Source organism: Ctenopharyngodon idella, chromosome 22 (assembly GCF_019924925.1).
Source record: "Ctenopharyngodon idella isolate HZGC_01 chromosome 22, HZGC01, whole genome shotgun sequence".
NCBI classification, from domain to species: Eukaryota; Metazoa; Chordata; class Actinopteri; order Cypriniformes; family Xenocyprididae; genus Ctenopharyngodon; species Ctenopharyngodon idella.
The window spans coordinates 27498467-27512853 of record NC_067241.1 but is presented as its reverse complement, the minus strand read 5'-3'; the positions used below and the strand labels follow the sequence as shown (position 1 = coordinate 27512853).

At 37.1% G+C, this 14387-nt stretch overlaps 1 protein-coding gene across 1 annotated transcript in view; it reads left to right on the top strand.

Moving 5' to 3' along the window:
• zbtb46 (zinc finger and BTB domain containing 46) overlaps window positions 1–12504 on the top strand; it is an 89798-nt gene extending 77294 nt beyond the window's left edge. The window contains exons 4-5 of the mRNA XM_051879763.1: window positions 4457–4632; window positions 9514–12504. Of these exons, the coding sequence (XP_051735723.1) occupies window positions 4457–4632; window positions 9514–9939 (602 nt within the window). The 3' untranslated portion in view covers window positions 9940–12504. The remainder of the gene's footprint in view (window positions 1–4456; window positions 4633–9513) is intronic.
• Window positions 12505–14387: the final 1883 nt, after the last annotated feature.

Here is a 14387-nt window from a genome sequence, read left to right as displayed (position 1 = left end):
ACTAAGACCACTCTAAAATTACCCAGGAGTCTTGTACCCAAGTCTCCCAGAGGTCTCTTCATTTATTTTTTTTCCTCTCAGAAAATATGGAGATGTTTGTTTGGCATCTTTGTAAAGGTCTTGATCACGCTCTGCTGTGATATTCTGTTTGCATAGACTATCCAGTGTGTGTTATTTGTAAAGCTTTGTTGCGTTTCTTTGTCAATCAGCACATCTGCTTGGAACACAACATTCCAAAGTCGCGTTTCCACAGCAGGAACTTTCTCCAGGAACTAGGGACTTTGGGGTGGTATTCAGAGTGTTTCGACTGCAGTTCTGGGTAAAACTGCAGTCAGAAAATCCCGGATCGCAAGGTAGTAGTTTTTCAAAGTTCAGGAACTTTCGGGGGTGGGACTTGGGCACATGCTGATTGGTTGAGTTCACGCAGCATTTTATTTCAACCACCATTTTTAAAAGTCTGTTGCGGTGCATGCAGTAAGAGTTGTTTGCTATTCAAATCAACAACGGAGTTTAAAAAATATGACCGATGGACCGACGACGAGGTTCAGGCTTTATCAAGCTTTATATGCGGAGGACGAAATCCAGTGGGAAATGGAAATGGCGACCCGCAATGAAAAGGTATACCTGAAAATATACATCCTACGTCACCGGACTAATTTGACTAATATTCATGGTACTTTAGACCGCGATGTAAACGCATATTAATGCACCTCATTCAATTATTTATTCAAAGCAATGAAATAACATGACTGCCTGTAAAAAAAAAAAAAAAAAAGCGTATAACATTTAAACTAACATTTAAAAATCAAATATAATTTCGGAAATTGCATAAACAATTGTGAACGAAACAGCATGCATTTATACACAGTTTAATACAAAGAGCCAAAGCGCCGATTACACAGAGTACTTTTTTGCGTTTAAAAACATGAAATGAAGTGGAGTGGAAAAACCCCCCAGTCTCTTTTAAAGCTGAACTTCTTTTAACTTCACATGGCTTTCTAAACATGTGGCTCTCTTGTGTGAGGCGAAAGTGCAGCGGTCAAAGATGTCCGTCTAGCGCAGGTTTACATAGAAAACAATGGAAAAGCAGTGTTCTGTGTAAACAGCTTGATACGCTTTTGATGTAACCATGATCTTCTCCGCATTGAGCTTCTTGATTTCTGCAGTGTTTTGAATGAACAACACAGCAGTGCCGCATCTAGTGGGTTTAACTGGATAGCCTAAAACATTAAAACGCAACAACTTTTGCATCATTATCGCATCTCGTGCGCCACTGATAACGCTGTATGATGCACACCTAAAATCTGAATGCTCCCTTTTGTGGATTTTTATTTTAAATTCGACGAATATTCGAAATTCGAATTTTGATTTACTGTGTTGAATGTGGGGTGATTTGTGAAAGGAATCACTGTTCAGCACCTATGCATAGAGAGAGAACAAGAGAGATTTGCACTGCAAGTTTTCAAGGTCTTAGCACTTTCTCCTCAGGAAATGAAAGGACTGATGAACTCATATAGTTTCAAGAGGATTGAACGGTGGGTGTAAAAACATCAGAAATCTCAGTCACAACTGTTTCGAATTGCACTATTTTTATTACTGAAATGAACTTAAGCACAGATTTCTGTAAATTATGTATTCTGGAGCAATTCTATTGTGTAACTGGTTGGTTGTAATTTTGTAGACAATAAATTTTTCTGTAAAGCATCATTAAAACTGTGTGGTTATTTTATTTTACAAATAACTAAAAGAAATGCTGAGAGCCTATTATCAAATAAAAGTATTTTATTTGGAGGGTCACATGAGGTTTATTTGCTACCTCAAATTTCAGCTTGTTGCCATAGATTAGGTCTGACCATCAGGTGTTTAAAAAGTGTAGAATGTCAAAGTTCCAGGGCAGCTGTTCATATTCTGAAGTCGTAAATTTGCTTTGTTTCAGCACATGCTCATCAGGTCATTGATGTGTATGGATTATTAGGTAAACCTGGGCTTCAGGTCTGTTCTTACCTAAATGGTGCTCATCAGCTTATTAGCTGAGCCAGTTTAGACCACTGTCTAATGAGATTACAGTCATCACAGTATGAAGCATGGTTGCCTCTGTCTGAATCTTTCTGAACAGAAGATGGAAAAATTAGAACAAGAACATGTGGAATTGATGTTTGGTTTTGTGAGTTTGGGTTGATAATTTGTGCAGCAATTGTTCAGCAAACAATAGGAAGCTATGTTATGCTGCGTTGTGGGTTTTTCATCTTTCTTTGTTGAATTTGAGCAGTAAAATCTGTTTCAGGGCTGTGGTTGCTAAGGAAACTGTCTTTTGGGGCTGCTTTTGGTAGCTAAGGGCAGGTGAGTTAGGGAGAGTATCTCTTGCAGTTTGTAAGTGCTAGAAGAGCATTGGCTATCTTCAGTGTCTGCCACTAGATGACACAGTGAAAGGATTGGAAAGGATATACAATAACTGATGTGAAAGTGGCATTAATAATAATATAAACACTGGCCATTTACAAGTGATCTTACTGTACTTTTTTGCACTGAATAAAATAAATTACATAAAACATAAATTAAACTTTATTATACTACCATATAGTAGCTATATTATAGCATAGTATGTAGTAGTGTGTGTATATATATATATATATATATATATATATATACACACAGAGCTGGGTAGATTACTTATGAATTGTAATCAGTTACTGATTACAAATTACATGACAAAAATTGTAGTCAGTAATATAATCTTTTAGATTACACATTTTTGGTAACGTAATCTGACTACTTTTGGATTACATTTAGATTACTTTTGTGCTAACCCTTATGTGATGTCACATATATTGTGGGATAATCTTGTACTATTTTGACAGATACAAAGAAAAAATATATTCCAAAAAATATATTCTATTCACCAACGAGAGCCTCAGCAGATTCTTTTTAAAGTGCAATGTATGGACAGTCAATACTTCAAAATACTAACACTAATGTACCTGATAGTAACATTGAATAAAACAAAATCACATCTTATGATTTTAAAACATATTTACTTAATTAATAAATTTAGAAAACAGCAACATTACAAAAACAAATATTCTTGTTGTTGCCGATTTCTGTGCACGATTCCACACCCCTCCCCCTCACCGCCAGAAAAACTCGAAGAATCACAAACCGAACGTATACTTGCGGCAGGTTTATTAGGGAAAATAAATATAAACGTTAAAAAAAAAAAAAACAATTAGGAGAATCAATGAATTGTGAACAACTTACTGCCATTGTGTAAATAATATGTAATCATGTAATCCATAAAAAAGTAACTGTAGTCTGATTACGAGTTTTTTAAAAAGTAGTTTACTTTAATTACAAGTACTTGATTTTTGGAATCTGATTACATAATCCAGATTACATGTAATCCATTACTACCCAGCTCTGTATATATATATAGAGAGAGAGAGAGAGAGAGTACTTCAGAATATGGTTACTCTTTTACATTAGTTAATAAAGTGAAAATGTTGAATTTAATTTTATATTTTTAACATTTCAAACTTTATAAATGAACATTAATTGAATTGATGAACAATAGTATATTTATAAATTAGCATTAGCCTAGATTGTTGTTTAATGTTAGTTTATGATGCTAAATGCATTGAATAAAAAATAAATAAATAAATAAAACAAACTGCCAAATTTGTGCATCACAGTAATGTGATGCAATTTGGTGTTGATAAATGTTTAATTATTATAAAAATATTGTCACAATGCTATGGAAGCTTGTTTCCACCACGGAATAAAACATTTTAAAAGATAATTGTGACTTTTTATCTCACAATTCTGACTTTTTTCCCCTCAGAATTGTGAGTTTATATCACGCAATTCTGACAAAAACGTTAGAATTGTGAGATGTAAACTCGCAATTGTGAGAAAAAAGTCAGAATTGAGATAAAAAGTCGCAATTACTTTTTTATTTTTTATGCAGTGGCGGAAATAGCTTCCATATGATGAAAAAACAAACAAACAAACAAAAAAACACTTAATGGCACTAAAAATGGCCCTTTTTAAGCAAAATATAAGTTCTTTTCATGACCTGAAAATGTTCTTCCTGTTGACTTATTCTGATGTAGAGTCATTTCCTTCTTTCACCCCTCACGGTCTGTCTATTCATCCCTTATGGCTTTACAGATGCTCCTCAAATGAAAAGTAGCCCAAACACCACCCATTAAAATAATTAGGGTTAACATGAATCAACTATAATGTTAATGCAGCAATGACGGCTGTTAATTAAAGTCATTCTACTCAATAAAGAGCGAGAGAGAGGGATTAGCCCAGTGCCTTGGTAAGTAGGTTTGGCATTATTGCCATGTGCAGGGCTTTAACACTTCTCACATATTAACTCTCATATTTCCAGTGGCTTAACCTGCATGTGTTCAGACTCTGATCAGCTCTCCTCACATCTCTTCATCTCTATCCACAGTTAACGACTTCACAGTGATCAGGAAGAAGTTTAAGTGCCCATACTGCAGTTTTTCCGCCATGCACCAGTGCATCCTGAAGAGGCACATGCGCTCGCATACGGGAGAGAGGCCGTATCCCTGTGAGATCTGCGGGAAGAAGTTCACCCGGAGGGAGCACATGAAACGCCACACACTGGTGAGTTCAGTACTATGCTGGCAGCACCAACAGGGGGCGGCAGTGAGTGCGGAGCAACTTTATGTCTTTGCTGATAATAGTATACGGCACTGCAGACTGATTAAGATAACACTGGTTTAACAAAAAATATACTGAATATTCCACAAAATAAAATGCTCTTTATTAAATATTACAAATTTCCAAGCACATGGTTTAACATTTAATTTTTTAATTTTTTTTGAAAGACTAAACAGCATATGTGCTTTTTGTAAAGATGTTTGTGTGGGAGACATTCGAGTCTCTAGTGGGCCCCTATTAAATACAAGATTCAGCCATATCCCATAAACCCCTCTTATCTCAGTTTTTCTCTGCCCTTATTGCCAGGAGTCTTTTAACACCTCCTCTCCTTTTCTCTTTCTTAAAGCCTGCATTTACTGTATCATCTCATGGGAGGCACTCATAAACATGCTTTGGCACGTTCTTGGTCTCTGTGTGGCTAAGCGACGTGCCACAGAAATTAGCTCTGGTTTTGAGCATATCAAAGGGCCTGTAATAGTGTGACATGATAACAGACAGCGCTGCTTCTGCTTAGCGCTGAAACGTTTAACACCTAAACATTGCTTAATTCATGATCCGCAGCATGATGGATCACACCCGATATGCTACACCACCGCATGTTGTCACCGCTTCGTTATAATATGGTAAAAAAATTCAAAGGTCTGTACAAAAGAGACTGTACTTGGCTGAAATGCTTCTTTTCTCCTGTGAAGCAAGCAATGACTGCGGATACACCGTCTGCTACTGTTCAAGATGATTTTGAAGACATGTTAGCACAGTATATGTATACATGTAATGCTAATAAAATGTACCATAAGTGATTGTACTACAGCAGAGCATGGCATTAACAATGTCAAGGTCTTAAGTTTGACTCCCAAGGAATTCTCTTAACAATAAAATGTATACTTTAAATCCAGTTTAAGCCGCTTTGGATAGAAGCATCTTTCAAATGCCTAAATGAAAACGTCTTAGAAGCACTGATCTATATAAATTTACATTCTAAACTACCAGCAGGCGGTGAAGCCACTAGAAGTGTTTGAGCGGCCATATTAATATTCCCTACCAACAGAGGGCATCATTGACTTACAGCCAAAACATTGACCTAAAAATCACCCAATTTTTGCAGCATATCAGTGGGACAGGATAAGTTTTTAGGATATATGTATGTAAATTAATTGCTGCTTCGGACATTATCTGTAATGTTTATGGTATTTTCGGGCAGGATAAGCGATATACAGAACTCGTTAAGATGGGTGTATCTACTGCACACTGCCGACACAGGTAACTGAACTAACACAAAATAAATTTCTTTATAAATATAATTATGCAGGAAATATTAAGCATGAACATATATCAGAGATTATTAGCAGAAATTGATTGATTGATACATACTATATTGTTGTTATATTGCACTATTTTGTATTAAAATCCAAGGTTTACCATGCTCGGGCGACAGTATAAATGCTCGGAAATAAAGCTTCATGTCTTTAAATCCATACGCAGTCAGCGTAATTTCTCTGAATAAGTTGTGAAGCTATTATTTCCTGATGTCTTTTTGTTGACAACGTCCTCAGACTCTTGGAGATCTTGGAAACCATTAAAAAGCTACAGGTCAGCTCAAATTCTGTGGCTTTTTACTAGCATGACAGTTTGCATATGAATTAAGTGTTATTTGTATATATTGTTGACAGGGCTTGACATTAACACCCGCCAACCCGCCAAATGCAGGTAGATTTCAGCTGTGGCGGGTAAGGCAGCCACTCCCAGTAGCCACTTTGGTGGCTTGAATATAATTTTAGCCTACAGCCAAATGAAAGGTAGCCAAGCTTGTTGTAGCACAAAATTACAATTCAATCACAATTCTTTATCGATTAACTTGCTGTTAGTGAAGGCGGGATAGGCGGAATCACGCTGAATGACACACAGCAGAAGCGCTCTCTCTCTCGCGCGATCAGTTCTCCTTGCGCCTGAATAGTCAAATACACGCACACACTGATGTCAAAATGCCCATCGTGTGGAGTAGGCTATCACGTGAATACAGCCTTGATATGTGTCAGTATATTACGTTCATGCATTCAGCAGCCCAATTAAATACCTGTCTGTCATTAATGTTAATCAAAAAACAAAAGATGTTAAATAAATGTATACATGTTAACTAAACCTACTGTATCTGAAAAAAGAATTTTTTAAATTTACTATTTGTAATTTGCTTCTTTGTTCTTTTTATATAGCCTAACAAAAATAACATACAATTTCTCATATTATGCTTATATTGCCCACCACTTGCCCACTTGTACATACCAGCTGATATACAATGTAGTCTTGATTTGCAAAATTGACTGTCAAAATTGTGTCCAGTGAAAATGCTGAGTGGCTAGTAACTTTGGAAAACCACTAGCCACAGTGGCTGGCGGGCAAAAAAGTTAATGTCAAGCCCTGATTGTTGAGCTAATTATTCATTTAACCAACATTTAAGTAGTTATCTTTACTGCTTCAAAATACATGCTGTTAATGAAAACACTGTTGAATCATTTACAGAATAAAAACAGTATTATATAACACAACATAATTACAAACCACAGTAAATAACTGTACATGACAAATTAAGTTGTATGCGTATGCCTTACAAAGCATAAATCTGCATTCAGATTTCAGAATAATCATTGTGACATTTGTAATATAAATGCTAAGGTGTCTCATCCGTCAGCTGATATGATATTGTCTACTGTAATGAAGATGAACAGAACTTTTAATAAGCAGGAGAAATTCCAGACTTTATACAAATAACTATTTAAATGTTTAAGACATTTACGTTGTAAGAATGTAAAAGGAGACTTCAGATATAAAAACGCTGACTCGTTAGGTAATGTTTTCTCATTAAAATCAGATGATTTCCTATTAATTCAATAGAATGCTGGGGAATACTAGGGAAGACCAATATTGCGGCGCGGTGGCTTCGATTTTTATGATGTTAGGAGCAATCCAGTCATTTATATAGATCAGTGCTTTAAAGCCAGTATAAAGTGCAGATAAATTTTGGATAAAATGTACATTCTACATTAATGTGGCATGTTGCTAGGCAACTGTAAATAGCCTAATTAACTGCTGTATATCAATTATTCCCAACCAGGGTAACCTAAGATGTACTTAAGCAGGTTCTTGAGGGTACTGGGAAAGTTTTGTTTTGTAAACCTAAAAAAAAATTCAAAAAAATTAAAATGACAACATAACTCGAAACAAAATCAAACTAAATGCAGTTTAAAATAACAGATGAGAGAAAGCTACTTGTGTCTGAATAATGTATTTACACCACATTGTTTTTAGTGTAGAAGTAATATAATAAATGATTTGTATGGATTTTGGGTAAAAAATCCATCGTTCAACCATGCATTTCACGTCATATCCATACAGAGAGAATAGTAACTCTGACTCTGGGCAGTGTAAAGCTGAACATTTATTGTCACAACGAACAAGAAAAACTGACCATGCATCATGCAAAATAGCAAATTTCCCCCAGACCTGTTACTGTCTGCATTTCCATCGCGGTAGTACCATGAAGATTAGGCAAATTAGTCCGGTGACATAGGACTTTCCAGCTCCCACTGGATTTCATCCTCCGCATATTAGCTTAATAAAGCCTGAACCTCGTCGTCAGTCCATCGGTTGTCCATTGTTGATTTGAATAGCAAAAAACTCTTACTGCACGCACCGCAACAGACTTTTAAAAATGGTGGTTGAAATAAAATGCTGCGTGGCATCAACCAATCAAAATGCTGCGTGAACTCAACCAATCAGCATGTTCAGCGCTCAAGTCCCACCCCCAAAAGTTCCTAAACTTTGAAAACGTACTACCTCGCGAGCAGGGACTTTCTGAGGGGGAAATTTTTACCTGGAACTTCATTTAGACCCTGGTCCCTGCAGTCGAAACATACCGAGTACCACCCTAAAGTCCCTAGTTCCTGGGGAAAGTTCCTGCAGTGGAAACGCAGCTATAGTGTAGCTTTAATTTTACTGATTATGCTAAATGATATCCAGTATAAATTGAGTTAAAAGAGAAACACATTTCTGGTCTCTGTTGATTAAGTTCAAATGCTGAAGGAGCTGTGGTGTACAAAGGACAAAAAGGCTGTGAAACTATATTACGTGGTGAAAGAATTATTCTAAATATATCAAATTATTTATTGAGTATTGGGGTGTTTTATATTGCTGTTGCTTCGGCATGCCATGTTGAGCAAAAATCTCATTAACCGGAGTACCTGTATTAACTGAACTTTGGCTGTGCATGCTTTACTGTTGTGGTTGTATGAATCCAGTGTGGTCACATGCAATTTTGACTATTAACAAATACAATCTGAGTGTTTCCTGATTTCAAAATAGGCCGCCGGACCCTGTTTACACGTTTTTAACATTGTCCACCAGTGATCAGGGGCCAGTTGCATAAACACAGCCACAATGTTAAGACTGTTTTAGGAACTAGTCTGAGTAACTAGCTATTAGCCAAGTCTTACTTTTCAGATCCTTCTTCCTTCTTGCAATCCAGACTACCTCATGATTTAAAAGAGAAATCAAAACCTTTGAATCTAAACCTTTGCAAATTCAAATTAGACCAATCTACCTCATGACTTAAAAGAGAAAATTAGATGACTAACTTGTATGCAACTAGCCACAGATCACCTGAGACACATCTTAATTCCAGGCTTAAACAGGGTCACTGTAAGCCTCTCGTATTATATAGCTTTAACAAACAAATAGTGTACTATGGTGTTATGATGGTACTGCCACAGTACTTTTTTGTAAAAGAAATGAAGTGCTGTCACTTAACACTGCCTTGTCACTCTTTCTCAGGTGCACAGTAAGGACAAGAAGTACGTGTGTAAAGTATGCAGTCGAGTCTTCATGTCGGCCGCCAGCGTGGGCATCAAACACGGCTCTCGTCGCCACGGCGTCTGCGCAGACTGCTCAGGTCGAGGCATGGCTGCCCTGCTGGACCAGAACGGCGAGGACGGCTCGCCAGAAGAGGAACTTTTGTATCCCGGTGACCACCGTTTCCCTGATGACACCGCCGACGGTGACGGGGAAGAGGAGATGATGGTGGAGGCCGAGCTGATGGGAGAAGGTGAAGGGGAGGAGGAGAACGGGAAGTGGCGAGCTGGCTCAGGGATGTCGCAGCGAGACGACAGAGCAATAGACGATGGCAAAGAGGAAAGCGACTCGGCTCTGGAAGGAGATGCCAGAGCGGGAAGCGAGAAAGACTTCAGTTGGATCTCCTAGTCCAATGCCCGAATCCCAGTCCAAGGTCGACCACCTGTTCCTGTAAGGAGATATGCTTAAGGTGAGGCAATCGGATCTCAGTATGTGGGAGGAGCCGGATACAGAGAGATCCTTGAGATGCCCACAGGGCTGCCAAAGGAGAGACAGTGGAGAGTCTTCTCGCCCCGACTCCATGTGCTTCTGACCCAGGCTTCAGTTTGTCTCCTTTCTTCCTTGAGGACCAAACGGGTTTCTGTGTATGTGTTTGCTATTTCTTCAGACAAAAGAGATTGTGTTGTCTTGGGAGATTGTCCAAAATCAGTACCATGCTTTGATGGGTCAGACAGAGAAAGTGTACGAAAGATGTGCTCTTGCCATATAGTCAGCCGCCACCAGGGGGCGCTGGCGAATCTATTGCGCAGCAGTTCACGTCAGAAGACTTGCACCAGTTTTTTTGGCACATTGTTGTTTTCTGCGAAGAGAAACCGCAACAGACTTGCACTTTAAACGTTGACTAGATTCCTATTGATTCCCTGTTTCTGTGGTTTACATTTTTATTCCAATTTACATAGATGAATATGGTGACCGCACCTACCTTTAAGGATACGCAGTATGTCCTTATGACTGTTATATATGAACATTTGTGCTAGGTTTGCTAATTATAATGTATGCCTTGTAATGTTTTATTTGGTTGCAATTTTCATTCCTGAACATTTATATCAAGGGGGAAATCATGTATATAGATACATATAAGTGAGATGTTGATTTTGTGTTTTCAACAAAGAGAACGGTTGTGGGGAAGGTGGGTGAACACTATGCAGAAACGATTCTTTCTAGTTCTCAACAATCTTTATTCTCTCAATTATGGGAGAGAAAACTAGTCTTCAGCAATGGCAAAGGAGAGAGAGAGTATACGAGTAGATTTAATATAATATTTCCTCATTATTTGCATTCCATGGTGGACACAGTCAGGGATGGGTTTGGTTTTATACAGAAGGTTTCCAGTGTGGCGTGTTTCTTAAAAAAAAAAAAGAAAAAAAAAAAAACCTGTATGCAAATGTGTGTATTTTGTAGGTTTGGTGTGTGGGGTGTGTTTAATGTCATTCAAAAGCCTTTACTGAAGTGATTTCAGACTCTCTCCTCTCGTCCCTCTTTTTACGTTCGACTTTTTCCTCGCGTTTCCTCGCAGCCTTGCCATTGTACTGTACTGAGTCTGCCTCTGAAATCTTAAAGCCGTGTGATGTGACAGGGAGATATCATGCCTTCCCACTAAATATTTATTGCTCTAACTTCTGGATTATTCAGAAATATGCATCGATTTCTTAATCAGTGAACCACCGCTTTCTGTTGTTATTAGTCCATTTGAACTGACGAAACACAAAGACGCTTTGTAATGAGACCGTGGGGACTGATGTGTGCTGTAGTGAAATTGCTGTTCATTTATTGGGTTTAAATGGTTATTTATTTAGTTTGTGTGTGAGAGAGAGAGATTGTCTGGTCTTTTACACATCCTTACCATTCTGTTTGACACTGTGTGTGTGTGTGTGTGTGTGTGTGTGTGTGTGTGTGTGTGTGTGTGTGTGTGTGCGTGTGTGTGTCCAGATTCATGAATGTCTTTTTATTCATTGTTTTAACAATCTGTGCCAGAATCTTTGACAATGGGAATAAAATGCTTTATTATGCTTTACTTACTATGATTAACAAATTTTAATTATTATGGTTACTGTTGATATTGTTGTAATTCTTATTGTTATTATCATTATAATTATTGTTATTATTATTATTAAGTGCTGGAGGCTAAGCTTTATTATCTGTTTCATTTTTATATTTCCTTTCTTGAAAAACAGTGTAAAACTTTCCAATCTTGCCTTTCTATGGACAGCAAGCCATGTGGCTTTCAGAAGTAATTATATTGTGCCAGTTCCATGCATTTCTGAGTGATATTTGAGAACATTTTTTTTCCCCTTATTATTCTATTTTATTTTTGAAGGATGAACCTTCTGAGAGCTTAACTTACTAAGTGTTGACAGAAAGGTATATACAGCACACGCTTCTATATTACTAACGTACACTAAGTAATGAATATTATACCAAAAAATAATAATCTTGTATACTTTGTATACATTTAGTGCTTTTGTTTCGATTTGGTGTACAGGTGCAAAGCTTTGATCAAACAGTGATTTGCTTGGTTAATTTCATTTTTCCCTCTACTTTAAGAAAGCACAGATTATGGTGTTATGTTATGAAGGGCCACTTGAAAGTACATTTTAAAGAAGAATCGCAGCTTTAATTCTGTTGCCCTTGGAAACATGCTCAAGTTTTAATGAATGTGCTCTACTGTATTCCATCATCCTGTATCTGAATTTTGAAGGCTGGCCACTGTCATGTGGAATCATGGGAAATGTATGCTTGGCAATGAGAATTTGTGCAAGCTTTAGACCTCAAATGTCTCTGGCCCAAGTGCCAGGCACAGTTGCTATCCAAATCCCTCCAAATGATTGGACATTTAGCTTTTTCCTGTTTGTTTAATTTATTGTGTTCTTTACCTTTAATTGAAATAAAATCTGTTGGAATTTAAAGAGAAAATGAATCACATTATTTGAATCCATCACCAATTCTCAAGTGAATGTGGGTTGTATTTAAGGATGGTAAGGATTCACAATTAGGTAACTTCTACGGGTTAAATACCAAAACAGAAATGTGCCTCTATGTTCTTGACCTTCAAGTGTACTAGAATTTCCCCTAGTCTGGGGTTTATTTTTCCCAAATAGGTTTTGCCCATGCTTACCATTTTATAAAGACGTCAGATTTGTACATTCTGCCAATATTGGTGCATAATATAGTGTTTCTTGCTTTGTGTTCTGGATATGTTTAGCTGTCTTTCTGTTAAACCAAATCTTCTTGCTATAACCTAACAATAGCTCGTTTGCAATCACGTGGTTCTGATGATGTGCGAAATTCAGCTGGAGGGCAGGAAGTAAAGAAACAGAATGGAAAACATAGAGGAAAGTCCGTATTGTAGCGGTTTAGACACTATTTCAAAAGATAGATATAAACAGAAAATCACCTCATATGTTGGGCATGATCCTTATGTTATAAAGAGGAGCAATTTTTCTACTGAATTGAAAGACTTGACTGCCATCGAGGCAGAAGATATGAAAAATGTTAAGCTGCCGTCGTGCCGTGTTCAGTTCTAATCTGGTTTGTTTACATCGCACTGACTTTCTGCTAGCCATGACAGTATTTTGATTTTCTGTCGTGATTGTGAAAAATTTCACCATTGTAGGTCATTCATGCTGAATCGAGAATTGCAATAGGAACTCACTTTGTCGTTCAGGGAAAAAAACTGGACGGTGTAATACAATTTTCACCTTTTCTACGTGTAAAAACACTAAGGGAAGCAGGTTGAGGAGGTAACAGGAAAACGGCGTATAGCAAATCTAATAATGTCACTGATTAAACCCACTGCCTGTCACTTGCATAACTTGCACGCAGGCACTTCAAAACTGTTCACGAGCTTCTATGGGTTTGATTTTGTTTGTCATTTGCTGAAATAAATACAAAAAATACAGTGGGGCGGTGTCTGTCCGCTGAATGTGACCCTCGAATTCTCCACCGTGGCCATGTGGGAAAGTGAATATTTACAAAGACAACATTAAAACTACAGTTACATTTATACCCTTCTAACAAAGAAACTGTGTATTGGAGAATTTTGAATCCAATTTTATCACAGGAAAAGGGATTGTGGCAATAATACGTTGCCTCCAGTTCAATGAGACACTTATTGAGCTCCGCCTCCACAACCAAAGGCACATGCTAGGACACCATGCAGAAAAATAGCTTCTCTTCCCTGCAAATGACACCATGAAGAATGTGAATATTTAACCAAGTCAAAAAAAAAAAAAAAAAGGTAAGCAGGTATCCATATTAATTTCAGTATCAGCAGATGCAAAACGGTATTAAAGGTGGCAACTTTTAAAGTAAAAAAACAATAAAAGTTACGTAAACGATAAAAGCTCCTTGTGGTTTCTTGGTTTGATCGATTTGAGCAACCATAAACAGAAATTTTGAGTGACAGCGATTCCTATAAAGAAAAATATAGACTTGTTACAACTACAATACAAATTGATGTATAATAAGTGTAGGGGGGAGAAAATTCTACATGGAAATTATGATAATTGCTCAAAACATGTCAAGCATTATTAAAATAAGAAAAAATAAAACTGATTCATAGGTCAAATGCAGATACTATATTTTCATACACACAAACATTATTATTTATTAATATGTTGCCTGTTATTGAAAAGAAAGAAAAACGTTGCCATTGGAAGGAGCATTACTACTGATTAATTTTTTTGTAAAAATAAGAAGGAACAAGAATATCATGTCAGCTTATATAATTTTTGTGGGCAGAAATAAATAATCTAAGCTGTTTCCTTTAGTATCTTTATAGCTAACCTTCAAATATG